Source organism: Solenopsis invicta, chromosome 6 (assembly GCF_016802725.1).
Source record: "Solenopsis invicta isolate M01_SB chromosome 6, UNIL_Sinv_3.0, whole genome shotgun sequence".
Taxonomy (NCBI): domain Eukaryota; kingdom Metazoa; phylum Arthropoda; class Insecta; order Hymenoptera; family Formicidae; genus Solenopsis; species Solenopsis invicta.
This window is the reverse complement of record NC_052669.1, coordinates 7,797,581-7,822,045: the sequence shown is the minus strand read 5'-3', so window position 1 is coordinate 7,822,045 and position 24,465 is coordinate 7,797,581. Positions and strand designations below refer to the sequence as shown.

General features: G+C 35.0%; 2 protein-coding genes across 9 annotated transcripts in view; one reads left to right on the top strand and one right to left on the bottom strand.

The window, feature by feature from the left end:
* The window catches only part of LOC105196549 (cilia- and flagella-associated protein 52), a 43,487-nt gene that overhangs the window by 11,141 nt on the left and 7,881 nt on the right, over window positions 1–24,465 (top strand). Inside the window, exon 1 of one of the 8 annotated variants that reach the window (XM_039450159.1) lies at window positions 5,019–5,125. The exons of the other annotated variants lie outside the window; for them this stretch is intronic. The gene's annotated coding sequence lies outside the window, so the exon portion shown is untranslated. Of the gene's footprint in view, window positions 1–5,018; window positions 5,126–24,465 lie in introns of those variants that run through there. 8 annotated transcript variants of the gene reach the window in all.
* On the bottom strand, window positions 248–22,961 carry LOC105196548 (putative inorganic phosphate cotransporter). The gene is made up of 4 exons (XM_011162544.3): window positions 22,462–22,961; window positions 5,268–5,488; window positions 4,208–5,099; window positions 248–4,073 (listed from the first exon to the last, which is right to left on the bottom strand). The coding sequence occupies exons 1-4, from the start codon at window positions 22,484–22,486 to the stop codon at window positions 3,727–3,729; spliced, it is 1,485 nt and encodes a 494-aa protein (XP_011160846.1). The 5' UTR covers window positions 22,487–22,961; the 3' UTR covers window positions 248–3,726.

Below are 24,465 nucleotides of genomic sequence, written 5' to 3'. Positions count from 1 at the left end.
ACTTGCACCGGCTAATTAACGTTTACTTTGAAAAAATAAAAGAGAAATACACCGGTCGCTCGTGGGACTCATTAAAAATCGAGTAACGCGTGTAATAGCGGTCGAGTGGTCACATAATCATTAATGTGACTCGAGTCCACGCAGTTACCATGCAGCAACACGCTTATTCCGCAATTTGGTTTGCAAAAAAAAAAGACGCCACGGAATTGAACGACTCAAGCGAGCGAGAAATGAGCATAAATTTAAATTGCGTGCTGTGAGAATTTTTTCAATTTTATGTACACTTTTTTTAAAATTACATTATATATTATTTACATGTTTAATTATATATTTAATAATGTTATATGTAATTTTGTAACGAGAGAAGCGAGACGTGTCCACTCGTTTAGAATTATCGTGTGCATTCGACTCTTATCGCGCGTGTGACTCTAGATTTGTATCTCACCACTCAACAATAAGAGACAAGAAATGTAAGAGAAGTCAACCGATCCAGACAGCACACAATATTTATGATAAATATTTTTAAATATTTACTACTACTTATTTTTTTATATGTTGTATAAATATTTTATAGATATTTTGTACACACGAAGGAAAGAAATCATAAAATCTTTATTCAAAATGTAATTAAAATATAGACTACAATTTTACATAACATTTACGCCAAGTAAAAAAATTAATATTTATGTTACATAATATTTTATACATATTTTATAAATATTTCTACCTGATATTTATGATAAATCTTTATGATTTGCTCAATCTATGATCACAAAAATGTTTATGAAATATTTTCGTAAATGTTTATAAAATATTCAAATAATTATTACAAGCATTTTGTAAATCTTTTACAAATATTATGTGCTGTCTGGGCAATTGTATCCGATTCTTTATTGTTTGTCGACAAACAATCGGACAATGCTTATCTCGTGCTTATCAGGACGAGCGAGCAATTGATTCTTCCAGTCTTGCACCTGTATGTTAAGAACCACGAAAAAATCCGGGTTGACTTTCTTTGTAATATTACTTGTCGTTACGTCGTTTATCGTCTTTTACAATTCCGCTCTGAATTACGTAAAACATCAGACGCAAAACGGCTGCTTGAAAGAACAATTTTGAACCCTGGACATCTCATTCGTGATCGTAATGTTATCGATAGCCTGTTGCTCTCTTATCTGCATCTTTACTTTTTATCAAAACAATTTAATTAAAAGATCCTTTCGGATCATCCAGAAAAAAAATTGATAGAATTACCCAGTAAACAAAAATAATTACTGCCATGTTATTGTAACGATATTCAATAGCATTTAACGTTTCAAGTATGTCGTATTTATATATAACATTTACATAAACAAACTCGGAGATGTTTTTAAAACATTTTAACAATATTTCGAAAAAAATTGTGGTGTTTAATAATGTTTTTGAAATACTTATATAATATTATTTTAAAACATTTCAAAAAGACACATAAAATCAATATTACTGAATATTACCTTAATGTTTCTTGTTTACTGGGTACGATAATACAGAGTTAATTATTTTGAATTTTATAACAAAGTTAATTCATTTTTTCTTCTATTATACAGGGCAAGTCATAAGTGTTTCGAAATTTCATGAGAAAAAAAAAGATTATATGTTCCTACGAACATTCGGCCGAAAAAACTTTGTTATTGAAATAATTGATAGATTTCAAACAACTGGTATCAAATCTGATTCTTTATCACTCGTTTTGAAGATCTTTGTCTATAAATCAGTTAACATTGAAGCACCTGTGGGAACGTCATCATTTAAGATCATTACATGATATTGTGTTTATTACTTCGAAGCATTTTCAGCTTAATGTTCACAAAACTATTTGTCCTCCCCTTTTATCCAGCGATACACTCATAAAATTTTCAAACACTTGTGAGTCATCTTGTATGAGTATACAATATTCTCGACTTTGTCTTCTTCGGGATTCGTAGAGCTTAGGATATCTGTTATCTTTGATCTATTCTTTACGGAGGAAAAGTTTGTCGACCCCTGCTTATGCAAAACAGTGAAAGGGTGAGATGGCGGAGGAATAGTTGAATCGATACGGATTTCGCGAAACAGGTTCTTTAAACGTGGATCATGAATTAGTAGACCGGCATGACGCGACAAAAAACCATATTAATTCATAAATTGCGTATCGCCGCGTTGCGTATCTATCGATATTTTCAAGATACACGCTCATTACTTTTGCAAATAAAGCGCGATAAGAGTCATATAAGAATTCGATGAGCAAAGCTCATAAAATATTTCCGCGATATCCGCGATGTGTGCGCACACGTTTTGCGGATTGCGTTAAGCGGCGAGGAAGATCTCGCGTCTCAAAATTTCGTTGGAGAACACGTCAATTATCCGTTCCTCAATTTCCATTACGTTCGTCGATAAGGCACGCAATTGAATCCAGCGTTTACGAATAGAGAGACGGGCGGAGACTCGCGGATATTTGTACGATTCGATAATTTTAACATTTTTATGTGATGGCGATTTAAAAAATAGCAATATCATAAAATAGCGATATTACGCGGCGAACGGAATTCGAACACGTATAATTAAACGCGGCTGATGCGCAGAGAGATTACGTAAAATCCGCGATTTCCACGGCGGCGTGCCACCGACGATTTGACCGAAACCGTTGCTTGTCATTGTTTCATCCGATGACGCGGAATATTTTACGCGTTCCGCATGATCGTAAGAAATTTTTAAACGGCATATATCGTGCACGTAATATTTATCTTATACATATCGAACGAAATTTATGAAGTACCACTGAAAGATTGATTAAGCGCTCTTTGAAGCTCCTCATTTGTATTCCGGATGATAAGTTTAATGATTCGATAACTCGCCAATATAACTTTTTCGCAAGTACATCCAGCAAACGAAAATAATTTCAAATAAATTGAAAATTGCAATTTATTTTAATTTATTCGAGTTCGCGCTTTAGAGTCCCGAAGTATTTTTTGGATTCAAACGGATTCAAATAAACTGAAATACGAAATGCTCATCATTTTGAATTTGGATATATTCATATCCGAGTTATATTATTTTTGGATTTAAATGAATTCGGAAAATCTGAAGCGCGAATACGAAAATGTCAAAATGAATTAATTTCTATCTATTTCAATTCGTCTTCGTTTGCTGAGCAGATTCGTCAAACCGGATTTCCGGAGAGAGCCCGATTACTTCGAGTGTTGGAAGTAATCGGGTCCCCTATCGGAAATGACGGCACGCGCACAATTTATTGCGTTTTATTCGATTAAATTAAATTTATATTATACGTTTACTTAATCCCTACGCAGTATGTACAATCGCTGTTGGTCTGTCGGCTTTAATTTACAGTTTCTCCTTTCACGACGAATAGATCGACTCGCAATTGCGCATACCATCAGTGTACTGGGCGCACGCGATACGGCGTGAACTCGAGATGCATTTCCGACCTCACACGGAATAATTTATTATTCAAGGATTATCATGCGTGAGAGGTGTCGAAGACCGCGTCTTTTTCTCGGGCATCTCTTTTTCACGCGGATGTGAGATCTTTATTGAAATTCGTGATCACGCGGCAGGCGGACCTTGAGAGCGCGAGGAAGAATCGTCTCGGGATAATCGTGAGATTGTCGACGAGTCCCGGCTGCTTCCGTTTCTTAAGAGCCCGACACTCTCCGCGGCACCACGGGGGAAAGTAATTCGCGGTCAATTTCATAACTTTTCCACTATCGACTCCATTCTAGCCTCCGCCATTTTGTCCTTCTTCTGGAGTCGTCTCTCATCCCGATCTCGTATGACGAAATCGGGATCGTTCCAGTATTGAACCTCGCCGCTGGCGAACATGACGAAGATCAGGTTGGACAGGATGAAGACGCCCAGCACGATCCAGAAGACGGTTCGCCACTGGGAGAGCGTTTGCTCGGGCGCTATCTCGCCGACGATGTACGGTGTGATGATGCCGGTGAAGGCGCCCATTCCGTTTACCAGCGCCATCAAGGTGCCAGAATAATTGGGACTGAGATCCAGCCCGTTGACTTTCATCCCAGGATAAAAAGTACCTTTAGAGAGTCAAGAAAAGACGAATGATAAACGAAACTTCAGGCAAAGCTATTCTTTCTATGTATAAATATTAAGCTTGTCTAACAAGCTATAACTTTGTTGTATCAATCAATCCCAATTTGCGTATACGTACCCATCAGAGCCATACCGATGGTAAACATGGCCACCACTAGCGTTCGGTCGCACTTGGAGTACGAGGCAGCGATGATGAAGACGCCCGGGCCTATGGAGGCGATCGTAGTGCCGAGTTTCCTTACGTTGGTGCGCGACATGACGCCCTTGACGATCATCCAGTCGGCCAGCCAGGACGTTCCTATGCTGCTGAACCACATGACGAGATAGGGCAACGCTGAGACATAGCCATTGTTCTTGATGCTGTATCTAAGCACGCTGCTCATGTACTTGGGCAAATCGGTGACCAGAGTGAAGAAGCCCCAATCGTGGCCGACCTGGGCGGCAATCAGGGCCCAGATGGGCGCCGAGGTCAGCATGTGCCGCCAGGGCACGGACGGTGGTGTCTTATGAGTGTGCTCGTTCATACGATCGTGCAGGAACTTTTTCTCGCGATCGGAGATGAACGGATGCTCGTCCGGGTTGTTGTAGCAGATCAGAACGAACACGATGAACCACACCACACCGATGCTGCCGAACACATAGAAGACCGCGGGCCAGTCGTAGCTATGCAGAATCAGGCCGGATATCGCATTGGCGAACACCGTACCGAGCTGAGCGCCGGCGAACACCAGTGAGCCGATTACCGACCTCTCCTCCGGCGGTGTCCACTGCGCTAGCATGGCATTTAACGCCGGGAAGGTTGTGCCCTCGCCGAGGCCCATGAGAATCCGTAGCACGATCAGACCGGTTGCCTGGCCCCAGTCGACCACCAGCGGCGTCAGCAAGGTGAATACCGCCGTTGAGAGAATGCCGAGACTAAGGGTATACTTTCCGCCGAATTTTTCAGCTAGTATCCCGCCCGGCAGATGCGTGATGACGTAACCCCAGTAGAAGGACGAGAGGATAAGGCCCTGGAGAAATGAGAAAAAATATGAAGGTAAAGATCAATGAGTAAAGAGCAGCGAAACATAAAGGCGAAGATAAAAGTGAAGATGATAAAGATACAGAAAAATAAGCGCTACAAAAAACGATTACTGAATTTTAGTTTCCCTTTTTATTTCGTATGAAGTATCTCTTACCTGCGTATGTTCATCCCAGTCGTATCGATTAGTGATATCTATTTCCTGTTTTTCATCTACATCTATTTTTGGACATCTTTCCGTATCGTTTGAGTAATTGTGATGTATTGGAATCGTCATCTCCGTAATAGTGATCGAGAGGCAAATCCTCATGGTGTAGGCATTTAAGATCGCCAAAAATCCCATAATAGCGAATATCCATCGTTGCGACAGTCGGCCGCCTACAATCAATAATTTCGCGAATTCTAAGTCATTAATTCCGTCATTTTGAGAAACCTAATCTTATAGAGGCGAGCTCTAATCACCGTGACTCGTAATTTTTAACGTGAGCAGCGATCGTTGCGCAAGAGTCTAGAGACAATGAGAAATATCGTAAAATGCGGACGTAAAGAATAGTTTTGCTGAAATATCTAACAATTTAACTACAAGCAAAACGTGCTAATGTCTTTGTAAGCGCGTTTTGCATACAAGTCGTTATAATATTTTAATGAAATAATGCATTACAACATTTCGAAAGGCGGACTACATTGCTGTAATATTGTAACGTTTTTGCAACCAACGCAATCCACGATGAAATATTCTTGCAAAATGTTTTGCAATCTTTTTATGTTATATGGATAGATACAGATTAGAGAATAATTTTGTTGGAACATCCAAAATAATTAGGACGCTCAAACACGGTAAACAATGTTATAAAAAGTTTCGACATTCTAGTAATTAGTTAGAGCGTCCTACATAATTATTTTGATGGGCTGACACAATTATTTTTAGATTTGTATCTAGTTAAATTTTTTAAGTATTTCAGCAAGAAACAGCTTTTTCATTTGTTGAATTGCGTAAAATATGTGTTAAATTTTGTTATTAAAAAATTCCTTTGTTTTTTCGTTAATATTATTTAATTATAATCAGGAGGCAGCTCAGTGCGCGACGAGAAAATCTTAGAGTATGATGAGTTAATCCATTATTATCATTAAATCTTTCTTTTGCACATGCAGAAGTTATTCCCGTACCTCCCGAAGATTTATTGCGCTTGGACTGATAGGTATTACCGTGTATTTATCTGGGCTGATTTCGTTATCCGATTACTTGTCGCTCGTTTTGTCATCGTCGATATACATCTTTTTTTTATTTTTTTGTCCAATAAATTGCTCGTACAACAAAGTTTTTGCGGAACTTTACTTTCTCTGTTTTACTAATCGCTCGTGACTCAGGCAAAACGTTACGATAACGGCATCTCGGAAAACGAGACACCGAGTGATCTATCTCGGCCTTAATAAAAAATACTATTTTTTGATCTATACTTTTTTTTCTAATTGACTGCTGACAGAGATATTTTGCGCGTGTCACGAAAGAAATAGAGAAAATTATAAACTGAATGAGAAATGAATCATAATAGATAAAAATTTAAATTTTAGATTACATCTCTTGTTTTGTACTTTAAATACTTAAAAAAATTAGGTAGAATTGATGTTAATTGTTACTTAATTTTTGTAGTTAATAATAATTTTATCATACAATTTTATAAAATTTTTATATTTTTATAGAAGAAAGTTTTTTTATAGAATATTTTGTATTTATTGTATATACATATTTGCAATTAATATAAAATTAATATAAAATTAATTAAATCAATAATTTAAAATCTATCAAGTTTTTTATATTATATCATCTAAAATTTTATTATATTAAATAATATTAGTACAAAACTGATAAACGATAACAGTAAAATTAATAATTGATATGAATAAAATAAGTCAATTGTGCGAAAGTACATTTAAATCAGTTTTATGCTGCTCTTATCTTTTCATTATTATTATTTGTTAATTATTACATATTTAATTTTTTTTCGATAAATTGTTAATAAAATAAGTATTTATAATTAATGATTTTTTACAAAGAAAAAAAATGCTATTGAATCAAGTTCAGTTGGAGATATTTTGTCAATTCAATAGCAGCATCAATGAAACAATAAGATTAAAAGACAATAATAAATATAGTTGAATGAATAAAATTTAGTTGAATCAACTACATATGCTGGTGATTCAATATTTAATTAAATCAAACTACGTTTCAATTCTTATTACAACATTTTTCAATGTATATACTTTTAATTACTTTAATTCGTACATTTGATACTTTCAAATGCGATACGATTTATGAGACTCACAGGTACGATTAAAGTAACTGGTATTACAATTTTTAATGTTTATTTGCATATGTATCAGTACCGAAAGAGAAATAATGATAAAAAAATGTCTTAAGTGGGGTAAGCATTCGGCAGCTTTCTCCTATAAATTTTTCTGATTTCGATGATAAGACGATGTGAGAACGACGAGGACTCTTCGTAAGTGACGGTATCGTCCGTTCAACCTTCGTGCCACGGTTTCCTTCCCCGATTTGGTGAATGAACCTTCGGCCGTGCGTTTTCTATTCCGCTGCTGTCCGGCCGCGGTGCGTCGGCGTGCGATCACGCACGCACGTACCTACGTACGTGCATCGACATACGCAATGACGCCTTTGGTGAGGAAGTATGCTTCGCATTCTCGGCACCCGGTTGCGACAGAGAGAAACGAGCGCATTTTCCGCTTCCGTGTACTCTGAGTCTCAGCTTCCCTAAGGGGAGGATTCGCGTCCAGGGTTGTGCGTTACGACGCGACCTGCCAAGACCGAGCGGAGTCGCGACAGAAGCGCAGATTTTTTTCGCCCTGGCCTTTGCCTACAAAGCGTCGACAGCTCGACAACTCGATCAGTCGTCGGTGCTGATCGACATTCCTTCCTCGTACGCGGCTTCAAACTTTCCTCCTTGGTGCCCTCGACGGTGCCTTATCTTCGAGGATGCACGCGTCGCAGCGGCACGTAAAAATTCTTTCCGGATCCCGTTAGCCGCGTTATTTACATATAGAGAACGCACAAAGTGCGTGCTTGCACGTTTTGTAGGTAAAAGTGAGATCGCGGGAATTGACTGCTCAACATTTCTAACAAGCTGCGTACACCCCGTGGTGAAAATTTGTCTCAGAATTTTTACCACGGGGTGTACGCAGCTTGTTAGAAATGTTGAGCAGTCAATTAATTTTATATTAATTTTATATTAATTGCAAATATGTATATACAATAAATACAAAATATTCTATAAAAAAACTTTCTTCTATAAAAATATAAAAATTTTATAAAATTGTATGATAAAATTATTATTAACTACAAAAATTAAGTAACAATTAACATCTATTCTACCTAATTTTTTTAAGTGTTTAAAGCACAAAACAAGAGATGTAATCTAAAATTTAAATTTTTATCTATTATAATTCATTTCTCATTCAGTTTATAATTTTCTCTATTTCTTTCGCGAGACGCGCAAAATATCTCTGTCAGAAGTCAATTTTTATACGAATTGGAGCACTTTTCAGGAATGTTAAGAAAGTCTACGTCTCTTGGTAGAACTTTTTATATGTGTAAAATCCGAAGATTTCTACACGGAAAGAACAATTTTATTGCAGCATTTAAAATTTCCTCACAAATTATACAATAAGAAATGTTTGGATATTTCAGAATTTACATATATGAAAAATTCTTCGAGAGGAAAACTTTCTCAGCATTTTCGAAGTGTTCCAATTCATATAAAAAGATGTAAGAAATTATCTAAAAAGTTGTACAATTATAGCAGTTCCGAAGAAATCTAAAATTTACATAAAAATTTGGAGATAAATTTTTTTCTAGGAATCAGGGAAATATCACGTATAAGGAAGTCTTTTAAAAAAGCAACAAGTCATTATTGTTAAAACTAAGTGCCAAGCTTCTAATTGTTATATTCTGTCGAGGCTCCACTCGATATCAGTTAAAAACAAAGCTTTGTTATCTGTTTACTTCCTACATGTGATGCTTCTCGGAAACGTCCCTTACATTTTTTATCTAGTTTGGTGCATATAAATTCTTATCTGCGTATTTGTGAATTTTCTTACGTAATTTATTGATAAATCAATCGCGTAGATCTGCGACCATACGTCTGATTATATTATTAACAATCTCTTGCTGTAAGAGTGGAATAATCCCACTAGCCAGTAATTGATTTCTAATTTGCGGACGGAAATCTACTTTTTATGACACGAAAATCGCGAAGCTGTACGCGTGAAATCAAGCGAGGGATAACGTGAATTCGAAGCGAGTTACCTCGAGCACTGTTCGTCATTGTTAAATAAAGAAGAATTCCGAGTATTCGCGTACTGAGATTATTCCGTTCGTGATCTCATTAGCACTAAAAGTGCCAATAGTTTTACTTACTAATGTCTATTTCTACTAATGTAAATTAACTTTAATCTCGACTTTAACTTACACTTTGTGTTTTTTTGTAATTCGTAGAACTGAAAAAGACGACAAGTAGGTTAAACCGAGACTAGAATTACTTCACATTAATAAAAGAAGATATAAAAGGACCAAGCATTAAATTATTATTATCGCGAGAATAAAGTAATAAATTTGTCTCAAAATTTTTATGTAAATCTTAGAATTGTATAACTTTTTTATAAAACTTTTCAAACATTTTTATACGAATTGAAACACTTTTCAGAAATACTGAGAAAGTTTACATCTTTTTATAGAATTTTTGGTATATGTAAATTCTAAAATATTTCACAATTTCTAACATTTTTCATTCTATAATTTCTAAGGAATCTTATAAAATCTAAAAAAAAATATAAGGCTACAAATATTTTATCAGAATAAAGGAAATAATTGATAAAAAGTAAACAAATTTTAGAATCCTGTTTCTCAGCATAGAGAAACATAGAGTTAATCTAAAAAATAGAAGTCGATTACTAATCTAAAAAGATAGAAATAATCACTAGAAAGATAGAAAGAATGACTAGTTGATAGTGTTAAACTTGTGACCCAGCTCGCACTTTCCTCGTGGCGAGCCGCAAACGCACGAGGAAAAACCCCACGAGTGTCTCTCTTTCTTTCGCTTTGGGAAAAGTAAACGGAAATATCTCGTGTCTTGCGAAAATCTCGCCGCATGCCTTGCAAAAACCGTCGAACTATCAATAATAATTATCGCAAACGCGGCGTGCGGGAGATTTCTTATTTTCGCGAAAGGTCTGGCGATCCACACGGAAAAAACCATTTTGTACAATAGTATCGAAAAATGTAGCTATAAATATAGATCGGAAAGTAATTTTACGTTGGACGATCAAAATTATTATGTAAGACATTCCAGCATGACGATACTGCTGCACAAAGTTTTGACATTCCAACAGCTAGCTTAAAACGTCCACTATGAATTTTTTAATGGTTCAACATAATTATTTTCAGGTCTGTATTTCAACAAAATTGTTCTTTCCGCGTATTAGCCAATCCGAGAGGGCACATTCGGTAACAGGAAAAATTCCTGAAGTCGGGGAGGTTCGCCTTCACCCGCGGAAAAGAAAGGAAAAGGGAGAAAAAAGGAGAGGCGTCCCGATCGATAATCAGCAGGAGGAGGAGGAGGAGGAGGAGGTTATCGCGACGCTAGATCGAGATAGCGATCTCGCTGTTTGCTCCATATTACAAGACTGTAATTAAACTTATTACTGCGTTAAACGTTCGCCGATTATCGATATTAAGCATTATATAATTGACCCGCTCTCGTTCGTCGCAATTAATTGTGACGCAATCCGGCAATCTTTTAATATCATAATCGCGCTATCGTTTTCACGCGCACACACGCAGGCACCTCGTAAAGTTCTCGTACGACACTTTCTCCTTTTTCTTTCCCATTTTCGTCGATGAATCGTGTCCCGTTGCTTGTGTTTCGTTATACGCGCTGCGTTCGCTCACGTGAAAACGTGAAAGGGGCAAACGCGCGATCGAGAGAGCCCGATGGACAGATAGGGCGACGCCCAAAAGGGGGTCGCCTTATCTATTATTGTAGAACCTGGGAGATATGCACTTAACCTGATGCTGATACACTTAACTTTATTAGTGCACGTCAACAAGCGATAAATCGATGACACCATCGTTTTTACCGCGTACTCATAAGATTTGTTGCCGTTTTTATAATTACCCGTGCACTTTAATTATCCGAGGCATGAGCACACGGTTAGATAAGCGAAGATTGTTTTTGTGCAATGCGATAATATCGTTGATAGATTTCCGGGGATCGGAGCGAATTCTCTTCTCGCTTTTTTTTTCCTTCCTTCCCGCGCACGAATCAAAGCGCGCGGCTAAAAAAAAAAAAATTTAGATTTATTATCGAATCTGCGACATATCTGCGCGATATCTCCGTCTCTCCGGTGTGAATCGGCGGAAAATAAATCCGCGACAACAGCGTTGATTTACAACGTGTTGTCGTAATGATCCCGAAGATTTCAGCGATCACGCGAATCATGAAACGCGCAAATCCGTTAAAACGGGGCCACGTTTAACGGGGGAAAATCGCGAGATGTATGTAGACGCCTACATTTCGTCGTTCCGACAAAAACTGAGATTCAAATCTGTTTCTTGATTACTCACACTGGCTTCTACTCCGACAGGACAATATTAAATTATATGACGAAATTTTGCATAAAAATTAGTTTGCAGTTATGTATATTTACAAAAATAAATGTGTATTTAACTTAACATTTCCAAAAATAGATTTATAACTTAAACTTAGATTTGTCTAATTTTTGACAAATATTATTTAAAAAATTTTGTTTTGATAAAACTTCTGCGTTAAGACGTATCACCTTAGCGCAATTGTTCGCCTATCGGAGTAAATGTCAGCCATTTCTAAATATTATTTCCACTGGACTTTTATCCCGGAATCTCTCTCCTATTTTTAATAAGACATATTGTATATTACATTATCAGTTTTTATTGATGCAAATTGAATCATTGGGAATTTGTTCAACGATAACGCTCGAATTATCGGCGTTCTTAATCTATGCGCTGTTAAATATTAAAACAAATTCAAATCATTCCCTTAAATAACATTTTATTATTTCTAACTTTTCGTGTGTGCGCCGAAATTTATTATTTTAACACAAAATACGTAATTAAGAAAAAAAAACAATCTAATCTAATCAACCTTCATTTTTGTTTGCTTAATTTCAAAATCTCGCTGTCATCGATACACGGATAGAACAATTCTGCTGAAATACAGATCTGAAAATAATTATGTTGGACCATTAAAAAAAAATTATATCGGATATTTAACTTGGTTGCCAGAATGTCAAAACTGTTTACAGCAACATTATCATGTTTGGGCGTCCTACATAATTATTTTGATGGCTCAACGTAAAATCATTTTCTCATTTGTATTTAGCTAAAGTTTTAGTGCTGCAGTAAAATTATTCTTTCCATGTAGATGATAAAAAAAAGGAATGGACGTCGAAAATGTCGGTTGTACGCGGAAAGAAGAGTTTTGTTAAAGTATCTAGATGCTTAGCTAGATAGAGATCTGAAAATAATTTTGTTAGACCATCAAAATAATTATGTGGAACGTCTAAGCCGATAGCTAGAGTGTCAAAATATTTTACAGCATTGCCTATTATTACCTGAGTGTCGTGTATAATTATTTTGATGGTTCATAAAATTATTTTCAGTTCTTTATCTAGTTAATTTTTTTGACACTTCTGTAAAACCGTTCTTTCCGTGTAAGAACTCACTTCTCGTGCATCGAGCGATCCGTCTTGCATAGGCTACACTTCTAATTTTCGATCTACTTCGTATGCCCTGCGCTTATCTTTTGTTTACTTATCAATCAGACGTCGATATGGAATTCCATGATAAAAATGCGTTCTAAAAAGATAGGACGCGCTTGTCATTCAATCGTGTTGATTACTTAATTTATACTGTGAGATACGTCGTGTAGGAACATCGACGAGTGAGAATGAGTATGCATTTATTGATCTCCGTTGAGATTGCGTAGAAAAAGGGACATAGAGCAACGATTCTTTTGTAACTTTTATCAAAATCATATGATGTAAATGCGCAATCGAAATCTTTGGTGTTTTAAGCCTGGAAAAATTCTTGGAAATTTTGGGGAAAACAAGGTTTTTTCTTGCTATATTTTTTTTTATTTTTCTTTTTGAGATAATGTCTTTATCGTCCTCTATATTAATGATTTTTAAGATTTTATATTTTAGAATTCTGATAAGTAAGTAATTCATCAAAATAAAATTGTCATTTTCATAATTATATTTTCCGTATTTTTGAGAAAAAGAGTAGAAAAAAAAATCTATTTTATTTCTTTAAAAAAAATAAAAAACGCTATCACTTCATTATTAAAATTATTTTTTTCTGTGTTTTCGAAAAGAAAACGAAAAAAAAACGTGATAATTTTTCTGAAAAATTAAAAATATCAGTGACTGTTTTTCGCAGCCATTTCTTTCTATCTTTTCTTTAAAAAAAAATGCAAGAAAATTAGTTTTTTTTAAATTTTATTTTCTGGAGAATTAAGAAAGTAGAACATTATACGGAAGAAAAGATTTGTTAAAGCTAAAAAGAACTTCACTGATTCAACAGATTTATAACTATAATGTACGGACAGTCAGTTTTCTATGCAAAGTTTTGCGTTTTCAAATAAAAATAGCACAGCAAATTTATTAATACAGTTTTCTGCAAAAATTAATTAAATATATGAATTAAAATTTTTAACGAAACATAAACAATTAAAATGACGCACATTTTTACTGCTGTAACAAAGAAAACTTGTTAATTTTTATTGTAATAAAGAGGCTGCTCTAATAATTCATTTATTACTCTCAAACATAATTTCTTTGTTGAACTATCAAATCTCCTTAGTTACAGATGTTGAACTCGCGCAGCAAACTATAGCTTTGCTGAATCATCCAATCTATTTTTTTTTTTTTTTCATGTATAATAGTTGCAAAGAGTTTAAACGAACGAGCGAGAAGGTGGTCCCACATAGATCTACTCTCCGATATCCGTTACATATCATTTCACACGCAATATCGTGCTCGAACTTCATTCGCGACGGACGCGCCGCGCGCTGCCGCGAAATAGAAGTCGCGCGGCGGCGAATACGAGCGCACGAGCACTATCAGAAATAATGTGACATGTGTATTGTGCTTCGCATCACCGTCACGCAATCTCTCTTAATTTACAAAAACGCCGGGACGCGCGAGCGTGATCGAATTTCGCGGCACACGCTCGCGCCGCATGACTTATTGCTCGTCCATGCGTGAAGTTTATGCAAACGCGCTGCATATACACACGCGAAAGATCGCGTACGTCCCCAGGAAGGATAAATGCATTTGCGTCACTCGAACGATAATCTTGGAAGTAAATCAGGGTTGCGCGCATTTATGCGTAAAATATAAAAAAAATTTACATTGTATACGATGTATACAATGTAAATTATGTTTTACGTGCGCTGAAAGAAGGAATATCTTAAAACAAAAAAAGTTAACACAAAAGAATTATTTACTCGATAAATCCTAATAGCTTATTTACTTGCAATCACGATAAAAATTTCTTATGTGTCTAAATAGAATGAAGAAATAATTTTTAATCAAGCATTTTTCTTGCAGTTTTATAAAATTTTCATTTAAAAAAATTTTGTCTTAATGTGCGTAAATAATAAACTGTAGATCATCAAAGATTCAGAGATTTTATCAGAAATAGTGGAAATTATATTCCGTTTTTAATTTTTAATAATTACTTTTTAATTATATATCTTTTTATATTAATATTAAAGTCAGATTTATTAACAATCTTATAACTAAGTTAAATAACTTTTTCCTGTATTGTTATCCAGTATACAATAATAAACAGTACAATAGTGTCTACGTGAAAAAGATTTGTGTAATTAAACAATAACAATATTATTGTAATAATATTATTATAATAATATTATTTGTGTAACGTAAACAATCGTAATCTTGGACGTAATCTTGAAATTTATAGATTAAACGTTATTTAACATAAAAATCTATATCTTAACAATCGATTATCTTTTGAAAAGCTTCTCAGAGATACGTTGCTAAGGTAATACAAGACCGCAATATCGTTGTCTGCTAATGACTGATTTCGACATACAAAGAAAGAAATCACTTATCTCCCTGAGAGGAAAGATACGTCACACGAAAATAATACTAGTAATAAAATAATAATAATAATAACAATAATACAATAACGGGAACTGTCGACATTCTGGGAACGTCATATCGAAAGACGTAAGATTGTAAAAGAGAAAAATCTTAAAAAAAGAATTGTGCTTAATACAAATAATTATTTACTCAAACGGTATTAATAGCTTATTTACTTGTTGTCAAGTTAAACATTTTTTAATTGATTTTTATTAAAGCAATTTTTTCTTACAGTTCTCGGAAATATTTACTGTTAAACTATTTTCTAGATTCAAGGTAATCGGAATTTTTAATCTAAGAAAACAATTTAATTAAGTTTAATAACGCTAATTGATTTCTTTGTATGCTGAAATCTGTTATAAGCAGACGGACCTAGCAGACGGCCGCCACGCGACACGCTTGACGAAGCGGTTCTCAAGGTTTTCGCTCACAGTATCTGCTGCGTTCAAAAATTGATCTAAGAAAATAAGTTTACAGCATACATTACATACTACTACAGAACAATCGTATAAAGTGACATTTTAGGTTCAACAAAAAAAACATGCTAAAAATATATATGATGTTCTGAGACCTACTGAGGTTGCATTCAGAAATAAATTTCCGGAAATACGTTTGTATCTCTGCTTCTAAGTGGTCTTTTTTTTTAAATTTTGCCCACATCTTTGAGAGTTCTCTAACATTAGAGAGTTACCAGTAGAATTTTAAGAAAAGGGTTCTCTTAGAAGCTAAAGTAATAAATAAATTAACTTTTAAAATAGACGATAAAAAGTCGCTCAATTTGACAATAATTTATTTATATTTATCTTGACTTCTAAGAGGACCCTTTTCTTAACATTTTACTGGTAACTCTTTCATGTTATCCCAAAGATGTGGACAAAGTTTTAAAAAAAGGACCCTCTTAGAAGTCGAGATATAAAATAAATTATTATCAAATTGACTTTTTGTCGTCTATCTTCAAAATTAATTTATTTATATCTTGGCTTCTGAGAGGGCCTTTTCTTAAAATTTACTAGTAATAATTTTTGAACGCAGCAGACTGTGGCGAAAACTGAGTTGAAAACCGCTGCGTCGAGCGTGTCGCGCGACGGTCGTCTGCTAGGTCTGTCTGCTAATTTCAGCATCATAGTTTAATAATATTATTAGCTTATTTGTAAAAATTAAAATCATTATTTAAACGTTATATTTAAAAAATATTGAAAATGTAATAATACAAATACTTAAGGTAATATGTCTATTTACTTAAAAGTAATCTCAAAATTTTTTGGTGTGAAATTTTATCTAAAAGAGTGGAATTCCACTCTAAAGAATTTAAAGAGAAAATATTTTTACTTAAACAAAACAAACAAATACTTGCATCAAAGTATATAGTTTTAAAAAATTGTATTTCTTTTTATAAAAAAATTTCTTTTGTTATTGTTAGTATAGCCGTCTCGAAAGTGTTTGTAACTTCAACAACAAACATTAAAAATCGTGACTCGATAAGGGCATCGAGGATTAACTTGATGGATCAAGTGTGTAATGTACGAGAGCCAGGTTTATCGGTTAAATAACGTTTTTTTTTTTTTTTATTGTTGTTATTAAGTGATAATCAAGTCGATGGAATGGGGCATTCAATAGTTTTGCACAGAAAAAAATTAATATCAAATCAGCATTTTATCTCATAAGCAAGAATGTAAAATCTTCGTGGAACAATTTATAATCATAAACAGACATAATTTGCTTACATTGGGAAAATTTTTTTTTTCATGTAAGCAAATTATGTCTGCTTAAGATTACAAATTCTTCCAAAAAGATTTCATATTCTTGATTATATATGGAACAACGAATTGTTGATCTGATACTAAATTTTTTTTCTGTGTGCAAAAGTTTCCTTATCGACCCGTTTAGAGTGCTTTTCTGCGGCGGATTTAGCGACTAATCGGCACGAAATAAAACGCAATAAAATACAATAAATCGCGTATCTTGCCACCTTTTTCCCGCGATCCGATCGTTTTTCCGACCGAAACCTTGAACGGTTCGTTCAATGGGCAAGGCGGGTGTTCTCGACATCAACGGCCTCGTTGCCATTAATAAGTCGGAATTCTACGGTGCGGTGGTGCGCAATGTAGCGTGGAGAAACGATTCGACTTGTCACTTTACCTGCGCCGATTGACAACGCCGTGCGACAATCGCTTTTCGTTTACCATTGTTGAAGAATGCCGATCGCTCACCGCCGAGCGGCACTATCTTATCTATGCGATACGCTGGAAGTACCCGCGCTCAGAGAGCTTAACGAAGGCTCGCCGATAATACTCTTACTCACCCCCTTTTTCCCCCGCGCACTTTCTCACTACCGTGCTCGCCGTAATTTACTAACTGTTTCGACATTTATTCCTCGAGCGGATGATAACGAGACGGCCGTTTTCCGTCGTGGCGGCGCGCGGGCCGACACGCGCGCTCGCGACTTAATTTCTGTAATCAGCTATTCCCGGAGGCTATTTTCAAACGAACGACGGTAATTAAACGCCCGGCAAATTAACGTGGACGTGGGGGGAAACAAACAAACGCGCGGCGCGGAAACTATCGAATTTGCGTCGGGTACCATTAAAAACGGGAAGCGCGAAACTTGATTGTCGATGGTTTGCGCGGATGATCGATAGTGCGATTTTTTTTTCCGCTCAGAAGGAAAAAAAAACGAAGAGACGGAGATCTCCGCATGAGTTTACCGAAACTCACTTGACACTTGATTTATCTATGGTTGTCAAATTGCTCCGTAATTTCTGAGACAAAAGAGAATATTCCCTACAAGTGCTACAATATTCCCAGAATATTATACGAATGTTATTAAAAATTAAAATAATATTAAAATAATTCCGAGACTATAGTATTTTAGTAATATTACAGGAATGTAGTATTAATATTACATGTCCGTTTATACGTATAATATTCGTGGTATATTATTTCAATTATCTGCAGACTATTGTAAAAATTTTCTACAAATGTTATTTTTGTCCAAAAATTAATATGAGTTATTATGCATAAAACATTCATAAGCTTTATAGTTATTACATTTAAAAATTGTAATATTCCCGATAGTTTAAAATATATTGAAGTAAATAATATATTATTTACTTCGTATAATATTTCAGGAATATTATTGTAATGCTTATAGGGTTTTAAAGACATTGAAGAAGGTGTTAAAGTGAAAAGTATTGGACTACAGTCCTCTCATTGACGTTCAAAGTAATTTAAAATCAAGTTCACGCTTTGCGTTAAATCAAAGTTACTAAATGAGATAACGAACGTTTGCCCGACTATTATCTTTCGGGTACACGGAAAAAAATGACTTAGAAGTGGTAACTAAATATCAGTAGCTAGTTTGATATTTTCTATCAGTGCTAAAAATTGACTATTAAAGATAAAATATATTTGCTACAAAATACAGTTTTATTAGCTAAAATAAAATGTGTGTTTTAACACGTGTAGCTAAAAAAGTGGCAGCTATTACTCAATATCTTAGTCCCGGGCTACAATTAATGTTGCAAGCCTTAAATCGTAAAAATTGGCCATAGTCGATTATTCTCCTCATATTCAACTATGATTGGTCAATTTCTTACGGCTTAAGGCTTACTACACTTGTAGACCGGGACATAGGAGCGTGAAACTATATACGCATTTGCTAAACATTATTTGACTCTAGCAGCGAATATTTCTTGCTGTAACTGCTAATTTTAATAACTAATAAATTTAGCTCCGGCAGCAACGATATTAGCTGTCCCTATTTTAAAGACACATCTTAGTTGCTACAACTAAATTTTAGCTTTGTTGGCTAATCTTTTCTCTGCGTGTAGTCTCATCAATCCGTCCTCATTGAGTACATAATCGCGTTACGCTCGACAAAAGCCAGTTATATGTGAAGAAAAAAAAAGGAACGAGAAGACTTTTTGCCCGGCTTAATTTATACGGCGATTCCACGAGAGATCTGTAATCGCGCCTCTGTTTCACCGAAGTCTCGTAACGTATGACATGATTCACGGATGCCACATAATAAGCAAGAGTAGTCGCTCGGTCGCTCGTACCTCACGTGCCTTCGCTATGCGAGGAATGTGAACAAAAAAAAAAAAAAAAAAATGATCTCCGCGCGATGAGATGTGATACGAGTAACGATTTCCGATTATTACGCGGCGCGCCCAGCCAAGGTTCGCGAGAGGGAGAGAAGGAGAGAGATAAATCGGGTGCACAGTGTAGAAATCGCAAAGAAATCTGGTAGAAAATTAAATTTTAACAGAGTTGGGTAGTGACTAGTTAAAAAGTTAAATAATAAAGTTAAAAGTTGATAACTTTCAACTTAACTTAGCTAATTTTAAATGATTCAATGTTTAACTTTAACCGGTTATTTTTAAAGCACGTAAACTTTAATTTACTTTTTCCGAAGTTAAAAGTTTATCCATGTGAAAGAAAGAGAAGTTATAAAAGAAAAATACATTCCCGCATAAAAAACAATTCATTTCTTTGTTATTTTATGTACATTTAATTTAAAAAAGAATATTAAATTTGTTTGACATTTCATATAAATAAATTGTTTTGAGTATTGTTATAAATATATGGTTTTGAGTAATTTGAAAGCTTACGAATTTCTAATTTAACATGAATAATGCTTTTTAAAATTAACTCAAGTTAATTTGATCTTAACGTAACCTTTAACGAGTTAGTTTTTTGTTAACTATAACTTTTAACGTAACTAAATTAATTTTGTAAGCCATTAAGTTGAACTTAATTTAGTTAAAAACATATGTTAACTTACTCAACTCTAAAGTTTAAATAATTGACTTTGCTATTTATATTGAAAGATCATTAAATACAGTATCTCAAATAGTAATGATCAGTACAATTTTTGCTGGGCAAACGATATAAATGCAAAATGTTAATGTTTCTCGTTTGTTGCAAGAGACACATTACATACGTATATTTTAGCATATTTCACTGTTTAAGATTGTACAAACGATATTGTTTTTACATATAAATAACACGGAACACTAGATAGTAGCAAGAACTTTTTTACGCTACTCGTTATACACAAAACAAAATTAGTATCAACAGTTGTTTCATATATAAGCAAGAATATAAAATCTTCTTGAAAGAATTTGATAATCTCAAAGATAATCTTAAATAATTTGCTAACGTAAAAAAACAAAATTTTTATCAAATGACATCTGTTTAAGGTTAATCAATTCTCTCAAGATTTTATATTCTTGCTTATATGTGAAACAATGAATTGTTCATTTGATACTAATTTTTTCCCTGTATTAATTGAGCTTATTTATAATGGATTGTTTTTTTTATTATGTGTCATAATGTTACTATTAATATTTACTATACATCCGGTTATTTCCCAGAAATCTTTTAAACTTGTATCTAAAGATTTTTTAATGTAGTTTAATTTGCACAAGTTTTTACAACTTAGAATAGTTTCAAAAACTTATGGATTTTATGTGAAAATCAACAATATTTAATCAGTATTTTTTATTACTGCTCCATTCTTACATTTTTCTTATAATTTATAATGTGGCAATTTTCTTGATGATAATTCTATGTTTGATTATTCAACGTTTTCATTAATTACTCATGCGTGTATGTTATTATGTTATAGTTTTTTTTTCTAGTTGATAATTATGCTATCATAGAAAAATTCTCATGTAGAATGATCATATAAGTATTTACATAATTACACCTTTTAAATATCATAAAATTTAATTTTAAACATTAATCAGAAATATTTTAAAATTTTACATTGTGCAGTGGTCGACAAATAGAAGCAATGATTGATGCTGCTGGGATTGTTTTCACTTTTCGCGGTGGTTTTGCACTTCTGATTTTTGCCAAAAGATCGATCGGTTTTAACACGGTTCCCCGTTCCAGCTAAAGGGAACGATTCATTAATTACTGACTAGGAGGCCGTGACACCCTCACGCATTCTGCCGTTGCGTGAACGTCAGGAAGTGATCTGGGCAAACGAACGGGTTGCAATTAATGTCAAGGCACTTCCCGCGGTCGGGCGAACGTGAAAGCTTCGGCGGATCGCGACTGCAGCATTAGCAAATTGGGATTTATAGTAATCGATGATCTTTGCCGCGAACTCGCGCGTTTTCGACAAACTTTGCATTTCTTTCGCCTCGTTTTTTTTTTTATGTATCGACTCTTGTACACTGAGAAAAAAAATTGTTAACTTGACGAAATTGATCGTTGATTTTACCGAATTGTTCAAGGCGATTAAATTTTTTTGATTCAAGCATTCGTGTATTTAATTTAAATTAAATTTCATACCAAAGAAATGTAATCAGTTTAAACAGAGTTTAGTCAAGTTAACAGTTTTTTTTTTTTCGGCGCAGTAACTTATTGATTTTACACACTAGCAACGAAGATTATTACTATTGTTACATTTTCATTATTACCATTTACTTGCCTTTGTGAAATGAAAACAAAATGCGGAGATATTGAGAACTGTGTCTGCTAATTGCGATTGTAATTTCCGTCGAAAAGATAAGTATGTACAATTTCGCAAACATACGAAACCGCGCAATTCTGGTCTCGCATGTTTGCATTTGTCTTTCCGCTTCGCACACATCGACATTTAATTAAATGACTGCGTTTAGATCAATCGTAGTCTTCAACGCTAATTTTATATCAGCATGCAACATTTTATTTTACGCTGCCCGATTACATTCATTCTAAAAATACTTAATAATAGAATTTTTTTTTTTTTGCGAAAAATCGAATTGGCGAACAAGCTGGCGTCTGCAGATCGCCCATGACGATTGCGATGCTTGTAATCGGTAATCAGCGCAATTGGATTTTTCAGATCATCGCGATAGCTTCGCGATCGTCATCACCCACTCGAGAAATTGCGAAACGATCGGCCACGTTTAACAGTGTCGTTATTCTCTTCTTTTAAATTTTAAATATCGACGTTTCTCTCCGACATACGATCGACGATGCTCGCGGCAGTCATCCGCTTCTGGTATCGGCAAAAAAAAAAGGATTATGCGCGCGCGCTTTAATTACAATTAAAGATTCATCGCGATCGATGTAATCCTTGCTCCGAGCGAATCGCTCGGAATCCGCGAATCGATGAATAAGAGATCGATCGTACTTACAGCACCCTTTCCACGCGGAGATCATGATTAATCCTTGGGGAGCAGACGCGACGTGTCGACGCGATGCCTCCTGCGATCGCTGAAAGAGATCCGGAGATGAGAGCGACGAGAGACGGCGGCTCTTTTCGCGGCTCTCGGCTCCCGATGGCTCTCGCTCCCGGAGTCGCCCTTTCGCCTTAGTGCGAGGGCCGCGAAGAGGGCTCCGCGATTTCGGTGATGCAAAGCCGCCGCGCCGCGCGAAGGATGGACCCTCTTCTTTTGCACCTCGTCTCTCCCTGCCAAAGTCGTGTCACACGTGTGTCGCGAGCGACTGGATCCGACACCCCCGATAAGTTCGCTTTTATATCAGCATGTGTGCTACTCGTCGCCCATTTATCCAGGGTGGGGAACGCGAGAGAGGAGCGCGAGGTAAGAGCGATGGCGAGAAGGCGATAAGGTCTCGGCCGTGAATCGGACGCGTGTGTACGCGCTCCCGCGACGTTTTCGAGAGGAATAGTTAGGAAATAGCTAGTCAGCGCGGCCGTCCCTCCATGAACCGTTTTTCCTCCCGGGCAGCCGTTGAACCTTTACGTCGCCACGCGACGATGACGCGTCGCGCCCGACGACGGAGGGGCCGCGCTGGTCTCCGCGTTTTCCGCGGCGGGGAAGCGTGCTGCAAACCATGAAAAAAGAATTTGGTAATAGCTAAAATAATGCCAATTGAATGTTTGATTAATATAATCAAAACAATTTTCTTTTTCTATTTAATAAGTAAAATTTCATTTAATTCTATATATTTAATAATTTTCTATGTAATAATGTTTAATAATTATGACTATAGTACCCTGAAAGAACAGTTTTGCTAAAGTATTTAAAAATTTAGTTGGATAGTTGGATAGATCTGAAAATAATGTTTGACCATCAAAATAATTATGTAAGACGCTCAAACTAATTGCCAGAATGTCAAAACGTTTTGCAGCATTGCTCATTATATTTGATTGTTCTTCATAATTATTTTGATGGTCCGATCAAATTATTTTCAGATCTGTATGAACTAAGTTTTTACATTAAAAAAGTTTTTTTTATATTTAAATTAATATATTTATTTTAACATCATTTCCTTGATTTAAAAAAGTATTTCTTAAATTTAAAAATACATTATTTTATACTAATATTTATTCAAATCAAGAAAATGACATTAAAATAAATATATTTGCTTATACATAAAAAACTTTTTATTCGCAAAATCGTTCTTTCTGTATATAATGCTTACAAAACTTTTTTTTCGATGTATACTTGGTAGAGTGATAAATCTTCACTAGAAAAAATGTATTTTTTTATAACAATAAATAATTCGGTTAAAATATACTCCACAAAGTTATTTAGTAAGTATAAAATGAATATTTCTTTATTTAGATGTACTTCGCAAAAGCCACTAAATTTTGTGTTATATAACAAAATAAAAAAAATTATTGTCTTCGGCAAAAGATGTTTATAATAGTTGAATTTTTTAGCATTAATCAAATATTTTGTTTTATATGATAAAAAATTCATTTCTTTTATTCTGCAAACAATGATAAATCTGAAGAAGTCACTCCGAAAATTGGAAAGAAATAAAATCTTTTTATTTCACGGAACTCTCTCTCTCTCTCTCTCTCTCTCTCTCTCTCTCTCTCTCCTTTCAAAGGGAAAACTCTTTCCTCTTGCGCGCCGGAAGCAGTCAGCTTCGTGTCATCTTCGCGTTCGAAATGAGACATTCACCTTCATATTTTGCCTTCGGTACGGAGACAACTCATCCTCCGTAATTTGTCGATTTGACGAATTCTCTGCACGTACAATCTTATGGCGGACACGCCAGGTCTCCAATGTTTGTAACTCATGCAATACTTTTTTTCTATGTGCATGCGATACACTGATCGCAATACCGATATTGCCTCGTTTCGAGATTGATGCAAAATCGTTGAATCCGACATAATGTGATGCACTTTGCAGTTGCAACGAAAATGAAAATGGAGCCGAAGATTC

Bases quoted from the DNA above. Each gene is read 5' to 3' on its own strand.
- LOC105196548 (XM_011162544.3), bottom strand. From the start codon at position 22,486: ATGATCTCCGCGTGGAAAGGGTGCT. The intron at 5,489-22,461 runs GTAAGTACGATC...TATTGATTGTAG, and splicing joins CTCCGCGTGGAAAGGGTGCT to GCGGCCGACTGTCGCAACGA. The intron at 5,100-5,267 runs GTAAGAGATACT...TCATTTCTCCAG, and splicing joins ACTGGGATGAACATACGCAG to GGCCTTATCCTCTCGTCCTT.